A 19749-nucleotide genomic window follows, 5' to 3' on the forward strand; every position below is an offset into this window, starting at 1 on the left:
ATTTAGGATAGTAGTTAACTCAAAGGAGGAGCTAGAGGAATGAGTTTGGAGGAAGCTTCAAAAATAATGATGTTCCATTTCTTTAATTGGATCAATGGTTCACAAGTGTTCGCTTTAAATTTATTCTTTTTTGCCCCACGCATATTTCATAAATGACTTCTGTACCTACGTGATGTTCATTAAAAAGAATGAAAAGGAAAAACAGATAACACAAAACTATTTGTATATAGTTTAAAAATGTATAAAAACAAACAATATGTTAAAAGTATACATACAATATTAAAATCATAATAAAAAACAAAGGTATAACAACACAGAAATTAAAATAACAGATGTTCGTAGCGAGTATAGAACAGGCTGGTTTTGCAAAGAGCACCTGGTGGTCTCTAATGATTTTGATGATGTTCTTTTTAAGTGGATAGTGGGTGCATGGATGTTTAACCCTTTTAAAATTTTTCATTGTGTGTGTGTGTGTGTGTGTATATATATAAAATATGTGTCACCAGTTATTTTTGATGACTTTTAATATAGTTCACCATAAAATTTTAGAGAACAAAAAACCTTTCAAATGAACTTTTTATGCATGTTACACTGACGGACCCAGAGACGTTACCTATTTCTCTCGAATTCCAGTATACTTTCTTTGCCAGGCAACTTAAAATCTGAAATAGTCTACCAAGATTACTTTGAAGACACACCAATGTTCATGGTAAAAAAAAAAAGTCATCACTCCTTAAGTAACAACAATTAACTCAGCCTAACTATATCACTTCGAATTCAATTGGAAAAGCAGAACCAGGAGGTATATTATGTATATAGTAAGGGATTTGTTACAGGGACATGCCCTCACACAGTTTTGGGAGCTGGGAAAGTGATTGCTGAAAGGCTACTGGAGCTTGCCGTCTGAAGGGCCAGCAGAGGGTGGGAAGATGAATTTTAGATTTGGCAAGAACAAGGACGAACTAGAACCCATGAACACAGACCAGAGCACCTGTCTCTTCTCACTGCTTCCAGCCTAAAAGCTGATGGAGAAGCTGAAGGAGAATCCAGAGGGAAATAGAGCAGAGGCATGCCTGTCTGCTGCCCCAAGGCACAAGAAGTGACCCCTGGTGAGCTGCAGCAGCACCTGCTGATTCTGCCCCAACTTTCTGAGTGTACAAAGAGCATTGTGGCTGCTGTTTCACTTCTGTCCCTCCCCCCCAAATCTCACACAGAATGTCTCTAGCGTCAAACTATAATGGGAAATATTTAGAGAAGGGAATTCTGGGAAACGTAGTTCAGCCTAGGCAAGTTTGCACCATGCAAAAGCAACCCGTTGATTCTTCCCTACAAAAAGAATTTCCAGTACGGCACCATGTTCCACTGCATTGTAGGTGGGCTTAACACCCAACCAATCTTTCCAGTCACCTTGCATCCCTTCTGCATTTCAGCCTCCCTAGTCTGTGAGGTTATTTTGTCTTTGAATATTATATTCACAATGATGCTTAAATTTAAAATTGGGATTGGTTTTTATCTACCTGTAAAATGTTTGATAAATTTTATTCAGCTATAGCGTGCTTTAAATAATGTCTTCAAATGTGTATAGCTTTGGAATCTTAACATGCATAAAATTCCTCTGTGATGAAGTGTATTAAAATCTTCAAAATAAATCTTGCTTCAAATTTCAGACACTCATTGCCTTAAGTGCTGACTAGTGACTAAGTTAGACTTAAAAGGTATTTTTTTCCTTTGAAGTAGTTATTCACACATGCAAAATAAATACCCATCTCTTGTAATAGGAAACAATAAAATACAACTCTGTAAAAGCAGAGGGATGAGAACAGATTATGTAAAAAAACTTGAAGTTTATGTAATAGAATATAAATGATAATTTTTAAACTGTTGGTTATTTTTTATGCTAGACTTCTATAAATATCAGCCTAAAATGTAGTACTCTAGAACAATTAATCACAAATAGAAAAGTCATGAATCCATGGTTAAGTCACACCCTTGAGGCTTCCATTTTCACTAGGGCTGAGTTAGCTAAAGTCATCACAGTAAGTATGTATGATTACCCATAAGTTTCGTGCATCGTTGGTTACCAGCGAGAAATCAGCTGTGTCCTTGTCCTTTATACACACTGCTAGGTGATCAGTTATCCTATTGCTTCTCTCTAATGTGTGAATGTCTGTCTGTCTGCTTTCTTCCTTCCTTCCTCTCTTTCTGTCAGGATAGAGGGCAACAGGAAGAATGAGCTCACTAAAACTATTCTTTGACTAAGTAATCCACTTAGCTGAAAAAAAAACAACATTCTGAATGATAAGTAAATAAACAGGCAAACAAAAACATACGTAAAATTGTTATTGTTGGCTCAAAACCTTTGTAGAAGGCAGGAAACTCAGTGGTTTTATAGCACCCATCCCCTTGATTGCTTGGTTTTCCTTTACAGAATTTTAAGTAGGGGCCACCCAATCTCTACTTAAATATGTCTGTTGATGCAAACTGTGTGAGCTTCCAAATCAGCCCAGTTGGTCTTTTAATGAGAATTTGCGCTGAGATGCCAGTAAGATTGCTCGGGTAGAAATAAGAATGCTCATGTAGGTTTTGGGACCGTCACTTCTCTACCATTTAAAGTCTAACAGCAAACTTTCAGCCTGCTGCAGGTCTTATCATCATGCTTCAGAAAAGCTACTTAGAAAAATAACTAGGCAGTCCTGAAGTTCTGAGGTTTTCCTTAATGGTATTGTTGCTATAGTTACAGCTGAACTGTTATATAAAGCAAATTGCTTATTGACAGAAAAATGCTGAGTAGCCCAGCAGCCTCCCCTTTTTGGGGTTTTCATGCTTTCATTTCCTACTCTCCTCTTAAGATTAATGGATTTTTGGAGTATTGTTTTGAACAAACCCTGATGATTTGATGTTAAAATAAATACATTTTATTAACGTATACTAGCTGACAATTGAATATATTCTGGTATGTTCTGATCAATGTGGAGTTATTTTTTATACACTATTTGTTTATCAGAATTGTTCCTACTTGCAGATGAATTTTCATATCCTGGAGATTAACATTAAAGCACTGTGATTGGTCTCATAGTATAGAGTCTTCTGAATTTACTGAATACATTTAATAATACTATAGATGAAATATAAACTTCTAATATGTTTATACCATTAGGAGATATATATAGTATACTGAAAATAAAATACATTTTAAGAACATGGGAAAACAAATGGAAATGGTCTGAAAGTATCCATAATAATGACAAATATGTATACAAAAAGGCTCCATAAGATGTATATTTTCTGTTTTTCTATGTAATAAACTCAGTAATAGAATAGAAATGCCTTTAGTTTATATATATATATAATATATAATAGATTACATTATATATAATATTTATTTTCTGATTGTCTCACTGTCTTTATAAGGAAGTATTTCTAAGATAAAATCATAATTCATTTGATATTTAACCTTAAGGCAAAATAGAAATAGCCATGTGTTTCACAACTGTAACTATTATAGAAAGTGTGAATTCTGTGTCTGGTTAAAATCTTTTCAGCTAGTAAAAGTCGTCTATGGCAGTGATATATTATGCATTGAATTTTAATATAATTTAAGAAATCTTGCTCAATTCTCCAGATTACTACTGAACTAAAAAAGCATCATGAGTATTTAATAATTTTGTATCTAATAATATTGTGGCTACTGAGGAACTAAGAGTATAGATGCATTTCATTTTGAACCTGGGGATGTCATACCTCTTAATTTGGTTCCTGAATACAGTGACACAAAAATCTTTGGAATTATTTTTGATAAAGAATGCAAAGTAATTGTGAACATCTTATACATCTTATGTGGTTATAGACTATTTCCCCCATTTTTTTGTGTGTGAAGCACATTTTTCTAGTGATTGTGTTTATTTTTAATGGTGGTCTGATAATGATGATGACCTATATTGTCCTAAATGAACTTTCTTGAAAATTCATTTTTACTCTTTGTCAAAATTTAATCAGTTTCACTTTTCTCATTTCTACTTTGATCTTACCCTACCCTCTGCCTTTTCCTATTCTCCCTTTTAATAAGCAAAATTTAAATGTACATGTTTGAAGAAATATAAAACTTTTGATGCTACTTAGTCTGTTTTTTTCCCCTTTCAATTCCTTACTGATTTTAGAACTTCCTCTGCTTCCTGAATTTGTTGATATTCTAATTTTGGTTCTGGGTGACAGAAAGAAGAGACACACATATGAGACCACAAATTCAGCATTTCTAATTGGTGAAAAAAATATCCTTCCATGACTCACAGTTTATCAAAATCCTTATGTTCTAAATGGATTCGTCAGACAATCCTGTTAAATCCATAGTATCCTTTCCTATTTCCTTAATACTCTACCTGCTTGTTATACTTATTTTGACCCACATTTTATTTCTTCTACTTGAATGTGAGTTCCTGATTGAATAAACCTTGCACATGTAATTTCCCCAGGAGATATATATTCCATTGATATAAATAGACTGGATATATACAGAATAGATACATAAGTGAATGATTTCATAATTATTTGTCATAATAGTAACATCAGTTTCCAAATTAATTTTGTTGATAATTAATCAAAATGTAAACTCACAAAAAATTAGCCCGGGCCTTTCCTTATAATCTTATTCACAATGCAGAGCAGTCAGGCAACCAACAGACCAAGTATAGCAGCATCATGTTAAAAATAATTGCATGTTAAAAATAACTGAATCAGGATGAGGCTTTAAGCCACGCTCGAATTTGAACTAGACATTGAGGCTCTCAGGATAAGGTCCTTTTTCTCTTACATTGACACTATTACCTTCTCTTTGCCTTGTAGACCAGTAGTGAGTGGTACTGCTTGTAGGTGTATCAAACCTGATTTTTAAATCAGGAAAATAAAGTGACATAATAGATTAAATAGATTATACCTTTTATCCACTTACCTAAATTTTCAAATATATGAAAATAATAAATATGCTACCTTGAAATAGTCACTACGTGTATTTTCTTAACACATTTTCCTTTTAGCTAGAGCTGTGTACCATTGTGGTATCATATGCCATAAGTAGCAAGAAATGACAACTTTGTAAGAATAGTTTGTGCCTGAAGCTGAGATAAAATAATCACATGTTTGTAATTGACAAGAATTTCCAGTGAGGTGAAACCTTTATTTCTGGTATATTAAAAACTTTCTAACTTACTTGCATTAGGACATGTCCTGACAAGAATGCTTAGCACACACCTGCATTTGGTTTTTAGAATCCATCCATCCATGTGACAAAACAGCACAGTGACACAGCTATTTGTGTCTGGTTTTGTTTTTTAAAATGTCAGTCTCTGAATGAAAATATTCTGAGATGTGGCTCCCACTAAGTAATGGTTTCTAAAACCACAGCACAGATGAAGATTGATTTCTGTAGGTGTTATGGACGTACTTCCTCTAGGGACTATTCAACACAAGGGCTGGAGCTTTTAGAATCTGACATAAGGGATCAAGTCAGTTTCTTTCCTGAGACTTTATAAAGTTGCTATATGGAGAAGTTGCAGTTCACTTTAGAGCTACTTAGACATGAGTTTAAGAAGAGAATTGGTATTAGGTGATCATAACACCAAAAGCAAATGAGCCCATAATACACACTAGTATTTTATAGACAGCCTTTCACCGAAGTTAAATAACTGACTTCAGTCTTTACTCTTTTGGATCATCAAGTAAGAATTACAACAGCTTACAGATTGCAAAATAGTCATTATTATTAAGCAGCATTTTTTTTGTCTTTAAAGAAATTGAAAGATGAAGTAAGAAATGAATCTTAGATCCCTAATAATATTCTAGAACAATAAGTGATTTTTGTCTCTTAATGATTAAAGTTATGTGACTGGAAAGAGTGATCCAAAGGGAAAAGCAATTTGAAATTAAACTTGTCAGAAGACAATACAACATAGGAATGCAATATTATTTGCATGACTCTCCAACTGTGCTCTTCAGAGAAAAGATCTCATTAAATGGTAACAATTAGAAGCTATATCTTTCACCTTTATGTCTTATAATAGGTATAATGTAAGAAAGAGCACAGCATACATCATCAGTAAGGGGGGATTTCTGCAATATTACTAGCCTAACAATCTGTCTCCCATGTGATCATTTATATGTGTTATAAGACAGTAGTTCTCAGACTTTCATTTGCAGAAGAATTGACCAGCAGTTTACTTATTTTTGTTTATTTGTTTGTTTTGTGGGGTAGGTAATTAGGCTTATTTATGTATTTTTAATTAATTAATTTTTTTTTTTAGTGGCAGCACTGGGGATTGAACCCATGACCTTGTGCATGCTAAGCACACACTCTACCACTGAGATATACCCACCCTCCCCACTAGCTGTTTATTTAAAAGAGAGATCCTCCTTCTCCTATCCCAGGGTCCTGATAAAATTGTTTTGGTGTAGTTCCTAGAATTTGCATATCTAAGCCCTAAAAAAAAAAAAAAAACCCTTAAGATTAATTGTTAAAAGATTACTGTGAAATTAAGTATTTTTTTAATAAATGTATGACAGAAACACTAATTTTGAAAGCACCGGACTTGAAAATAGTTCTATTTGGAACAAATGCAATTTTTTTTAACTGAAAGATGGATATTCCCCTGGGTGTATCTTTAGTGCATTCTTTTCTTTTCTCTGTAATGAGATGAATTAATTGCTAATGTCTAAGGATTCTTCCTATTTTTAGATTTCAAATAGTCTTTTTTCAATCTTCTTTGAAAGTCACTGTTTCATTAATCCAGAAAACAAAGACCCACCTTCTCTATATACAAAAAACAGCTAGAAATTGCCAAGTGTTAACCTTGGTAAATGTACCAAAAACAGATATATTATAATATAGTTAATCTTTTTATTTCTGTTTTATTTGCAGATTCAAGAATGGCTTTGTTTAAATTGCCAGACCCAGAGAGCAATGTCAGGGCAGCTTGGAGACATGGGCAAAATGCCACCTACACAGTCAGGACCAAAAGCCTCCCCTATGCCTGTCCCTACAGAACAACCGTCTCAGAAAACAGCAGTGCCCACCCAAGTAAAAGTGAAAAAGAAGGAACAAGAATTAAAAACAGAGGCTGAAAAGATCATTCCAGAAAAAGTAAAGGAAACACCTTCAGTTGAAAAAACTCTCCCTAAGGAAACCACAGATCAAATCCAAGAAGAGAGTAAACTAGAGAAAGACAAAATTTTAGCCCCTCAAGACAAAAAGCTACCTCCTGAAGATAAAAAGCCTCTTCCAGAAGACAAAAAGCCTCTTCCAGAAGACAAAAAGTCACCTCTTGAAGAGAAGAAGCCAGCTCTTGAAGAAAAAAAGCCAGCTCCTAAAGATAAAAAGCCAGCTCTTGAAGACAAAAAGTTACCCCCAGGAGCAAAAACATCAGCTCTAGAAGAGGAACAGAAACAAGGCCTGCTTAAAACTCGAGCACAAATTTCTGAAAAAAAACCTGAAGGCAGAGTGGCTCTGGAGGTGGTGCAAGAAAAGAAACAACCACAGATCAAGATGGAAGATTTACCGTCTGGCATGCCTCAGAGTTTGCCTAAGGAAGATGTTGGAATGACTCAAAAATTAAAAGAACAGCCACAGGCAGCATGCACAGCAAAGCCTGATCAGGTGGAAACTGGGAAGGAAAAAACAGTAAGTTATGTTTTCTTTCCCAACTTTGCACAGTCTTATACATGTCATTGACTGATGTCTACCTAAGTACACAGAGTGCTTAATGCTCATAATGTAAGTGAAAGCCTTCAATTAATGGCATTTTCAGAAAAGTGTAACCATTGTTTGCTAAAATGAAGAACTTTGGCTTCCTGACAGGTTAATCTAATTTAAATAAAGTACAGATATAAAATTTATTTTTCTAGCTTTAATGCCTGTCAAATAATTTATAAAAATCTGTGGAATGATAAAGAAGATTTCATATAATTTTAGATTATTGCTGTTTCTTTGCACTGTGAACATAGACTCAGTATCCCCTTTAACATAAAATAATGTGTCTTTAAATTTGTTTACTTAGCCAGTTGATTATGCAAGACTCAACGGGTTTCTTCTCACTTAAAGCCTTTTTAGGGTGCGGTCAACCACAGCATGACTGTGGTTAAAAAAGAAGACATAGCTAAAATTCAAGAGAAAGGTCATTTTTAAAAAGTTTATTTTAGTATTTAGCATGAAAATCAATATATTTTGTTCAGAATTTTATTCAGTATGTTTAATATTGAAGGGTTATTTATAATTAAGCATAATCTGGAATTATATATATTCTTTTCTTTAGTGGAAACTTTTAAGATATCTTAATAGCTCAACTGATACTTTTGCAAGCAATGGTATCAACTTTAGAGGAATTCTGAAGTCTTTTTAGAGCTATGAGAGATCTTATAGTATCTGGTTGAATAATTTTAATTTAATGAAATGATCTAATTTAATGAAATGATTTATTGGAATTAAACTTAATATTAGAACTCTAATTAATACCTACAGTCCATCCCAACCCTGGATCACTTTGTTTATAGTTTAACTACATGGTTACTAACTCATCTTTAGTGCGTGATGCATCACTCATTAAATAAATCCTCAAGTTTCCTAAGCAGGTGCCCATGTATTCTCTATTTTTATGGCTGGATCTAGCTACCACCACCTAGCTAACCGCTTTGCATAACCACTTCTCCCTCTGTGAAACTGTCCTTGGCTTTCATGAACCTTCCCTTTTTGTTTTCTTTTTGTCTTTCTGATCACCCACTAATAGTTCTACTTTGGCTATCTCCATTGCTTTTTCTTTTCAAGTCACCATATGATGTTGTCTTTCTTTGAACTCTGTCTTCTTTTCTCTTAGGGGAGCCACATGAACGATTCCTAAATCCACTTGTGCACCTTCTGCCCCTTTTGAGTGTTAGACCTGCGTTTCCAAAAACCGAGTAGATCATTTCACTTCAAAGCCTCACTGCAAACTGGAACTCAGAGTGTTCAAATCTTACCCACTTTCTATGGAAGCAGTTTCTTATTCTGACTTTCTGTTTCTAACAATGGCATCATCATTCTTCATGTCTCTGGTCTCCCAGTCACTAACCTTCTGAGTAATCTGAGGATACCCTGGGCTCTCCACATCACACTCTTGTCTGTTAGCTCCTATTCCTAAGGACAGTATCCTTCTTATGGCCTTCGTTACCTTTTACCGGTAATGTAAATAATCTAATTACTAGTCATTGTGCCTTCTCTTTTTCCCTTTTCCAGTATAATTATCAGATAATTATTTTCCAAGATTCAGATAATTTAACTCTGCCACTCAGATATTTCTAATGATTCTCTATTATCTATTAAATATAATCTAAACAAGAAGTATCCACATATTTGGTTAATGCACTACTTTTTACTTTATTTTACAAATTTGTCACTTTTTATCATTTCCTTTTGTTACTACATTTTCTTTTATTGAACAACCTCGATATGTACATACTTATTTAGCTGTAAATTAAATCTATGTGCTGTTGCTAACATTATTTGCAATATAAAATATTCAGAAATAGAAGTTTGTGAAATAAGCTAAAATCATTTTTTACTATATTTATTTAAGTATAGATACATTTGATCACAGCAAAATATGATTAATAATAGCATTTTCAAGAGAGCATTGGTTGACTGTGCTTCAGTGTTTAAAATCTTGATTTGAAATTTATAATAGAATTTTTTGAAATTTAACTCCTAATTCAGTTTGATATTTTGACATTTAGTTTTAATGACTCCATAACAAAAAAGATAATCTACAGGATATGCTGGAAATAGAAGTGTATCGAAGGTTTTACTTGTCAGATCTCACTACCTGTTGTCTAACTTTGAGACTGAAAACTATTTTTTTTATGTTGTGGAGGTTCCACAAATAAATGTTAATCTAACTTTATATCAATCATTTGTTCTTGCTAATTATGACAAAATGTGATAGTTTTAAATATACTTTTGTTTAACAAATGATCCTAAAACCCACTGGTGTTCTTTGTCTGGACAGCCTGTTAAGAGATTAAAATACACTTTTTAAAGTTTATTTGAAAAGGCAGATATGGCAGTTTTTAAAAATGCTGCGTCATTTTGTGTAGCATAATCACATGATGATTTGTAGTTCTCTGTCTTCAAAGGACTGTTTCCTTATCAAAATTTTTAAATTTTGTTCTTTAATTTAAAATTTTTTAATCAAAGTATAGTTGATTTACAATGTTGTGTTAGTTTCAGATATACAGCAAAGTGATTCTGATTCAGGTATATAGATATAGATACAGATATGTATTCTTTTTCAATTTTGTTTCCATTATGGGTTATTATCCCTGTGCTATATAGTAGGTCCTTGTTGTTTATCTGTTTGATATATAGTGGTTATATATGTTAATCCCAAACTCCTAATTTATCCCTCTACAGCCTCCTTTCCCCTTTGGTAACCATAGGTTTGCTTTCTATGTCTGTGAGTCTGTTTCTGTTTTGTAAATAAGTTCATTTGTGTCATTTTATTTTATTCCACATATAAATGATATCATATGATATTTGTCTTTATCTGACTTATTTCACTCAGTATGATAATCTTTAGGTCCACCCATATTGTTGCAAATGGCATTATTTCATTCTTTTTATGGCTGAGTGATATTCCATTGTGTATATATACCACATCTTCTTTATCCATTCATCTGTCTGTGGGCATTTAGGTTGCTTCCATGTCTTGACTATTATAAATAGTACTTCTGTGAACCTTGGAGTGCATGTATCTTTTTGAAGTAGAGTTTTTTTCTGAATATATGCCCAGGAGTGGGATTGCTGGATCATATGGTAACTCTATTTTTAATTTTTCTAAGGAAACTTCATACTGTTCTTCATAGTGGCAGAACCAATTAGCATTCCCACCAGCAGTGTAGGGGAGTTCCTTTTTTTCCACATCATCTCCAGCATTTATTATCTGTCGACTTTTTAGTGATGGCCATTCTGACTGGTATGAGGTAATACCGCATTGTTGTTGTGATTTGCATTTCTCTAATAATTAGCAATATTGAGCATCTTTTCATGGACCTGTTAGCAATCTATATGTCTTCTTTGGACAAATGTCTGTTAACATCTTCATCCCATTTTTTGATTGAGTTCTTTTGTTTTCTTGTTTTTTGTTTTTTTGAAATTAAGTTATGTGAGCTATTTGTATATTTTGGAAATTAATCCCTTGTCAGTCACATCATTTGCAAATATTTTCTGTCATTCAGTAGGTTGTCCTTTAATTTTGTTGATGGTGTCCTTTTCTGTGAAGAACCTTTTAAATTTAATTAGATCCCATTTGTTTATTTTTGCTTTTATTTTCATTACTCTAGGAGACGGTTCAAAAAACATATAGCTGCGATTTATTGCGGAGTGTTCTGCCTGTGTTTTCCTCAAGGAGTTTTATAGTATCCAGTCTTACATTTAGGTCTTTAATCCATTTTGAGTTTGTTTTTGTATATGGTATTAGAGAATGTTCTAATTTCTTTTTTTTACATATAGCTGTCCAGTTTTCCCAGCACCACTTATTGAAGACATGATCTTTTCTCCATTGTGTATTCTTGCCTCCTTATCATAGATTAAGTGACCATAAGTGTGTGGGTTTATTTCTGGAATTTCTGTCCTGTTCCAATGATCTATGTACCATACTGTTTTGATTACTATAGCTTTGTAGTATAGTCTCAAGTCAGGGTGTATGATTCCTCCAGCTCCATTCTTGCTTAAGTTTGTTTTGGCTATTCAGGGTCTTTTGTTTTTCCATACAAATTAAAACAATTTTTTTTGTTCCAGTTCTGTGAAAAATGCCATTGGTAATTTGATAGGGATTGCATTGAATCAGTGTATTGCCTCAGGTAATATGGCCATTTTAACAATATTGATTCTTTTAATCCAAGAACATGGTATATCTTTCCATTTGTTTGTCTCATCTTTAATTTCTATTATCAGCATCTTATATTCTTGGGAGTACCAGTCTTTTGCTTCCTTGGGTAGGTTTATTCCTAGGTATTTTATACTTTTTGATGAGATGGGAAATGGGATTTTTTTCCTTAATTACTTTTTCTCGTATTTTGTTGTTACTGAATAGAAAAATAACATATTTCTGCATATTAATTTTGTATCCTATAAATTTACCAGTTTCACTGATGAGCCCTAGTAGTTTTCTGGTAGTGTCTTTAGGATTTTCTATGTGTAGTATCATGTCGTCTGTAAACAATGACAGTTTTACTTCTTTTTCAACTTGGATTCCTTTTATTTCGTTTTCTTCTCTGATTGCTGTGGCTAAAAGTCTCAAAACTGTGTTGAATAAAAGTGGCTAGAGTGGGCATTCTTGTCTTCTTTCTGAAGTGCTTTCAGCTTTTCAACATTAAGAATAATGTAGCTGTGTGTTTGTCATATATGGCCTTCATTATATTTGAAGTGTGTTCCCTCTATGCCCACTTTCTGGAGAGTTTGTATCATAATTGATGTTGAACTTTATCAAAAGGTTTTTCTGTGTCTATTGAGATGATCATATGGTTTTTATTCTTCAGTTTGTTAATGTAGTGTGTCACATTGATTGATTTGCAGATATTGAAAACTCCATGCATCCCTTGGGTAAATCCCACTTGATCATGGTGTATGATCCTTTTAATGTATTACTGGAGTCGGTTTGCTAGTATTTTGTTGTGGATTTTTGCATATGTGTTCATTAGTGATATTGGTGTGTAATTCTCTTTTTTGGCGATATCTTTGTCTGGTTTTGGTATTAGAGTGATGGTGGCCTCATAGAATGAGTTTGGAAGTGTTCCTTCCTCTGTAGTCTTTTGGAGTAGTTTCGGAAGGATAGGTATAAATGTTTGGTAGAATTCACCTGTGAAGCCATCTCATCCCAGAGTTTAGTTTTTTTAGAGATTTTAAATTACTGATTCAGTTTCAGCACTGGTAGTTCTTCTGTTCATATTTTCTATTTCTTCCTGGTTTAGTCTTGGATTGTACCTTTCTAAGAGTCCATTTCTCCTAGGTTATCCATTTTATTGGTGTATATTTGCTCATAGTACACTTTTATGATCGTTTTTATTTCTGTGGTGTTTTTTTGCAACTTCTCCTTTTTCATGTCTGAGTTTATTGATTTGAGCTATGTCTCTTTTTTTCTTGATAAGTCTGGCTAAAGATTTATCAATTTTGTTTATGTTTCAAGGAACCATCTCTTAGTTTCATTAATCTTTTCTGGTTTTTTAGTCTCTATTTCATTAATTCCTGCTCTAATCTTTATGATTCCTGCCTTCTACTAACTTTAGGTTTTGTTTGTTCTTTCTCTGATTGCTTTAGGTGTAAGTTTAGGTTGTCTATTTGAGATTTTTCTTGTTTTCCTGGGTAAGCTTTTATTGCTATAAATTTGCCTCTTAGAACTTTTTCCCATGGGTTTTGGATTGATGTATTTTTGTTTTGATTTGTCTCTAGGTATTTTTTTTTATTTCTTCTTTGATTTCTTCAGTGATCCATTGGTTGTTTAGTAGCATATTATTTAGTCTCCACATGTTTGTGCTTTTTGTCTTTTTTTCCTTGTAATTGATATTTAATCTCATAGCATTGTGGTCAGAAAAGATGCTTGATGTGATTTCAGTTTTCTTAAATTTACTGAGCTTTACTTTGTTGCCCAGCATGTGATCTTTCCTGAAGAATGTTCCATGTGCACTTGAAAAGATTGTGTATTCTGCTGCTTTCCAATGGAATGCTCTATAAATATCAAATAAGTCCATCTGTTCTAATTTGTCATTTAAGGTCTGTGTTTCCTTAGTGTTTATCTGTCTGAATGATGTGTTCATTGACATAAGTGAGGTGTTAAACTTCCCCACTATTATTATATTACTGTCAGTTTCTCCCTGTATGTCTGTTAACACTTGCCTTATATATTGAGGTGCTTCTATTTTGGTAGTGCATATGTTTACAATTGTTTTGCCTTCTCCTTGGATTGATCCCTTGATTATTATGTAGTGTCCTTCTTTGTGTCTTGTAATAGTCTTTATTTTAAAAGTCTATTTTGTCCAAATATTGCTGCCTGGCTTCCTTTTGATTTTTCATTTGAGTGGAATACCTTCTTCCATTCCCTCCTTTTCAGTCTGTATGTGTCTCTAGATCTGAAATGAGTCTCCTTTAGGCATCAAATATTATGCAGGTCTTGTTTTTGTATCCATTCAGCCAGTCTGTGTCTTTTGGTTGGAGCAGCTCCTTCTCTTCTGCCTTCTTGGCTGCCAGCCACCCATCATAATTCTCTTGAAGAGACACTAGCACTTGTTTTTTCCTAAATACTTGCTAGGTAATATATTGCTGATAACCAGAGTTTACTTTCTTCCTAAATATATAGCAAGTAGTATATTACTAATAACCACTTGTTATCACCAAAAAGTTCAACAACTTTGGGGTTCTTATACTTTTGTTAAAAAAGAATTAAAATTTCACAGTTATAGCTTCTTAAATTAATTTCCCATGAGATAATCAGCAAACCTTTGTGGCTAAAATAAATTCATAGTTATTCTCTATCTCAGTACAAAATATTAAAGATAGTCTTCAAAGTAAAAATGTCTCATTAGTATATAACATGTACCACATCTGTAAAATCCTGAGGTACTCTGTCCACTAGTGGCTTACTTGTAACGGATGCAATGAATGAATTTCACATACACTGCTCTCTCTGTAACTGTATCCTTTTTTAAAAAATAATTCCAATCAAAAAGAATCTCGCTCCTCAGGATTTAATACACATTTTTTCATTAAAAAAACTATATATATACACACCTTTTTCAAGAAGTCCCTCAATATTGAGCCACTTGATGGCTCATGGTACTAATCCTTTGAGTATTTTATTAATTGACACAGAAATTATGAATCTTACAAACTAAGCATATTAGGAATATTTGCACTTTGATTTTATTATTACCTAACCTTTTGCTGCTTACTTTGTTCTAAAGACTTCCTCCAAACCCTCCACATTTCTTTCTTTCTTCCTTCCAACAATGTTTGCTGATAAAGAAATGCAGTTTGATTTGTCACTATATTATTTTCTACCTATTACTTTAGCCATATTTACATGGCAGAAAAATCAAGTTTCCTCAAATGTTATGTGACTTATTTGTCTTTTACTATTGAATAAGAAAACTTAGCAGAAAATTTTAAGAGTCTATTTCAATTTATTGAAAATTTGTAAAGTATTGGAATATTTATTTGCAAAAAATTACAGAAGTTTATGGTAATGTCACTGTCACTTGCTATAAATATCCTAGTTATGTTATATGTTTAGGCAAAATTTGTTATTAGCAGTAACATATGCAAATATAGATATCAAATACTTATCCTGGTAATTTCAAATAATTTTGGCTAGCTTTGTGTCAGATCTGATTTAAGCTTGGTCATCATTGTTTTTACCTTGTAATATTGCTGATGAAGAGCACGTAACAATATGAAACATGTCAGCGTCTTTAGTAATGTGTTTGTGTGTCTTACATTATTACTGTTATCTTTAACACATGATTTTTTGCGAGATATTTTGTCTACTACTTACCTATTATAGGAACGTTGGTTTGGTTGAAACTAGGTAATAGAAGTCACACCTGAATGATAAGCTTCATTATAAAGGTGAGCAAATGAAGTTAATGCCTTGCTCTGAATTCTGACAGCATAACTCCCAGTTTTCTCCCAGGATTCTTTGTAGGACATCTGACCAGTTGACATAGGCAGTAAAAGAATCCTGGTGTCAGTCTGTTCATTAAATATTGGTAAAATGTAATTTCTCTTTGGGGGTTTGAAAATTCAGTAAAAAGCATAATATTTATTTCTTGCAGTCCATTAGATCATTTTACATACCTGCCCAGGTTTCTGCACCCTGTGATTGAGACTTCTGTCTAAATAGCTAGCTTGGCTTTCTCAGCCCTGTGGACTGTAGTTCCAGTATAACTTTCAAGCAACCTAGTTTTCCCCACGAGTGAGAAGTCAAAAACCAGCCGGATATGCTTTTGCATAATTCCCCAAAGTAGCTTGTGCTCTCTCCCGCCGGAACCTGCACACAGTTCCTCTCTGTGCACTGGTGCTGCACCCTTCCATCAGCCCTATCAGAGAACTCCCATCTGGATCTCTTCTCCCTAGTGGCAGTCACTTCTCCTGCTGGACCCCCTAGATTGATTAAAGTTAATTTTTGTGTGAAATTAAAATAATACTCTTAATTTAGTTCTTCTTATATTCTGGGCATCGTTTTAAGTCCTCTATGATTTAATCCACACAACTCTTGAAGAGGTATATATTATATATGTTTTAGAGAGGAGGAAACTAAATTTGTTGTGCCCAAGATCACATGGCTTAGCAAGGCTAAGGTCATAGTCCAGTTCTGACTGTGAAGGCTGGGCTCCTGCACACTACACATAGTACTTCTCCCGTGACACCATTGGCACACTGCCTTGCCAGTATTATAATTCTCTATCTCCCCTAGCAGCTCCCACTAAAATTCCAAACACTTTGTGTAATTTTTCACTTTGTTTGTATGTTTGTTATTTTATTTATTTATTCATTTGTCATTTGTGTCATTCATACTGTTATACATATTGTTTATGTTTCTTTATTGCCACAGCATTTGGTCTGTCCATTCATTCCTGTCTTCCAAGTGTTTGTCAAATGGAATTAAAATTTATCCTGAAATATAATAATCTGAAAGATACATTCTTCGTTACTTTTTTTGGTTTAATATTTTTAAATTGCATGTTGCTCCCGAATTCTCTCTTTTTACTTACATATTTAAATAGAGTACTGCTTGTCTGTGTTTGATATATTACATTGAAATGTTATAGCTCTCTTGATAAAAAACAAAATTAGAAACTCCTTTAGAATAAACTTTCTTTTAGCATAACTTTTATTTTTGGTTAAAATGACCCAGGGGTTAGTATTCAGTTTATATGTAGCCACTGTATAGGCAGCATAATCACATAGATGGAAAATGGTGAGATTTTCTGCAATGAAAAGGATTCCTGTGTGTGTGGGACTATCCTTTTTTCTCTTCATGACCAGTGAATTTGTGGACCTAATTTTGTTTAGAGTGTTTGAAACACTCAGATCAGCAATCTGTTTTGACCCAAACATGTATAAATGATTAAAGATTATCATTTATTGTTTTACTTTGGCCCATTAAAGTAAGTGACTTGGGGAACATTAAGCAAAAACTTACTATGTTCTTTCTTTGTACAGTCTTATATTTAGTCAAGAATTCAGTTCATAGCTCCAGTGACATTTTAAAAACCTCCCATTTACCTGCAACATGGAAGGGGCAGAATTTAGTTTGGTAGTAAGGTGTCTTGGTATGTTCTCCACCATTAGAGAGGCCTCAGGATGTGACACCATGGGAAGAGTTTCAGGTGGGTCTCAATTCATCACTGCCTCTCTCTGATCTATCTCCAGCTCAATAAGTGGCACTGGAATATTGGAAGGAAAAGATTTCTGTACTGTTTTTGCTTAATAAGTGAAAAAAATATGAATCTGAGTATCTGAAATTTTTGAATATTTGTTTCATATACACAGACTATAAAGGCTCGAGTACCATAATTCTGTACATGGGAAAGAATGTAATATATACAAAATATAAAAGTCAGTGTAAGAAGAGCCTAATGCTAAATGTGCTTAGAAAAACAGGGAAAATGTGTTCCTCAGGGAACTGAAAAATAAATGGCTATTTTAAAAGAAAAGAACGTTTAAATGATGACTTGTCCCACTCTCTGCCTTCATCTAAGATGACAAAATTCTCATGCAGAGGGTCTCTACCTGAAATTTTATTCTTATGTAATAATTTTAGAGGTCATTCCAGATTTCTATTTATATCACAGGTCAAAAATGAAGTGAATAATTAATTCTAACTCCTGTCTATTCAAGTGATGAAAAGAATGCATAAATAAGAAAAGTCAGTGGTATTTAAACACATGTGTATACATGTGTTATATATGTAATATCTGCATGTAATTTAGAAAGAACCATTTGAATCTATTCATTTTATTAAATCTTAATGTTACTGAAAGCTTAATGTTCGTCTCAAAAATAAGCAAACAACCACACATTTTTGAAGCAACTGAGAGAAAACTCCCAATCTTCAAAACTCCCATTTTGAAGCAACTGAGAGAAAACTCCCAATCTAGGGAGTTAGAAATTTGAAAGAAGCCTCCCTCACATGAATCCTTTGATCCTTTTCCTCTAGAATTACGGCACTTCAGAGATGCATTTGAAGTTTGAATAATCAGAGAAAACCAGACTCAACTTACACACTGTTTTACATCCTTCTCAGTTCTAGCTACTCTTTCTTGGTTGATCAGATTATTCCTTTGTTAAGAAATACTCATAAAGGAAGGGTTTGTGGTGTTAAATCTATAATAGACTAGTTAACCTGCATGAATACAAATTGCATTAGAACTTTCACCCAAGTATCTCACAAAGGAGAGCAGCTAGCTACAGAAAGGAAAAATGGATGGACAGACAAGCACCTCAGTATTCTGATCTCCATGTAGGAAGAACTTTTTTTTCTTTCTTTCTTTTTTTTTTTTTTTTTTTTTAACAGCAGCAGGGTAAAAGAGGAATGCCTAGGTACCTTAAATTAAAGGGGCAGAGGGACTGGTTGGTGTATGACCCAATAGTTTAACAAGTAATAAAGAATCAGAAAGTCACGCACCTCTGTCAGGGGAGTTTATACCTGATTAGTATGAGAAGAACTGACATCATGAATTTTTCTAGTATATCTTGGTACAGTAAGTTCGTGACCAGTTATTCCTTCTGAACAGTTTAGCCAAATGCCCTTTGGTCACCTAACTTGATTTCTTTATTAACCACTCCAGATACGTTATCTTAGACCCACATACCTGTAGAACAAAATCTTTGCAGACTGTCACCACCTTAGAATATGGAGGGGAGGTCACTTAGAGTGAAAACTTATCACAGCATCACCATAGGTAGATGATGATGGAATCTATAGAGGAGGAAAGAGACCGGGAAGAAAGAGGCAGGAGGGAGAAGTGGGCAGAACGTAGCACTGAGGAAAGAAGGAAAGCCCAAGCACATGGAGAAAGGCACCCAAGGGGATTACAGGGTAGAGATTTTGATATTTATGTGTCTGAATCTTCTGTCTAATGTATCTTAATTTCCTTTGTTACATTATGTATGTCTGATCCTAATCCTATTTTTGTAAAATGTCAGTGGAACCTTCAGAATCTGCAGTATAGTATTATAATTTATCTTTTATTATCCTCAGTGAATTGTTATATATAATGATTATATATATTATATATATAATCACCCTATGTTGATGGTGTTTACTGTGATTTAGCAAAGGGTGGGAAGGCAGACAAGGGAAGATGTAAAAAGCGTACTTGACTCAAAAAAAATGTGCTCCGGTATGGTGTGGGATTTGAGGAGATGGAAGTATGGTGACCATCCAGAAAGATTTTATTAGAACAGTGTTTCACCTGTGGTTAGCTCTTCAGTGTGTGGCTCTTCAGGGAAATGAACCAGTTAGTTGGGTGCTTGTCAGCCCAACTGCTATAGTCAGAGAGGTAATCCTTTCCTGGAAAGACATCTGAAACGGTCCAGGGAAGTTAATTCTTCGTAAACCGAAGAGCAGGCATTGCTTTTTGCATTAAAGTTGCTAAGAATGTATCAGACGATCTTTTCGATTTGCCATGTTCAGCAAAAGCATTTTACCTTATAATTTGCACAAGATGCATCTTTAA

The 19749-nt window shown here is 33.8% G+C and overlaps 1 protein-coding gene across 5 annotated transcripts in view; it reads left to right on the plus strand.

Moving 5' to 3' along the window:
• PCLO (piccolo presynaptic cytomatrix protein) overlaps positions 1-19749 on the plus strand; it is a 310859-nt gene that overhangs the window by 149859 nt on the left and 141251 nt on the right. For all 5 annotated transcript variants that reach the window (XM_064487619.1, XM_031454792.2, XM_064487621.1 and 2 more), the window contains exon 4: positions 6908-7666. In XM_064487619.1, the coding sequence (XP_064343689.1) occupies positions 6908-7666 (759 nt within the window). The remainder of the gene's footprint in view (positions 1-6907; positions 7667-19749) is intronic.

Source organism: Camelus dromedarius, chromosome 7 (genome assembly GCF_036321535.1).
Source record: "Camelus dromedarius isolate mCamDro1 chromosome 7, mCamDro1.pat, whole genome shotgun sequence".
NCBI classification, from domain to species: Eukaryota; Metazoa; Chordata; class Mammalia; order Artiodactyla; family Camelidae; genus Camelus; species Camelus dromedarius.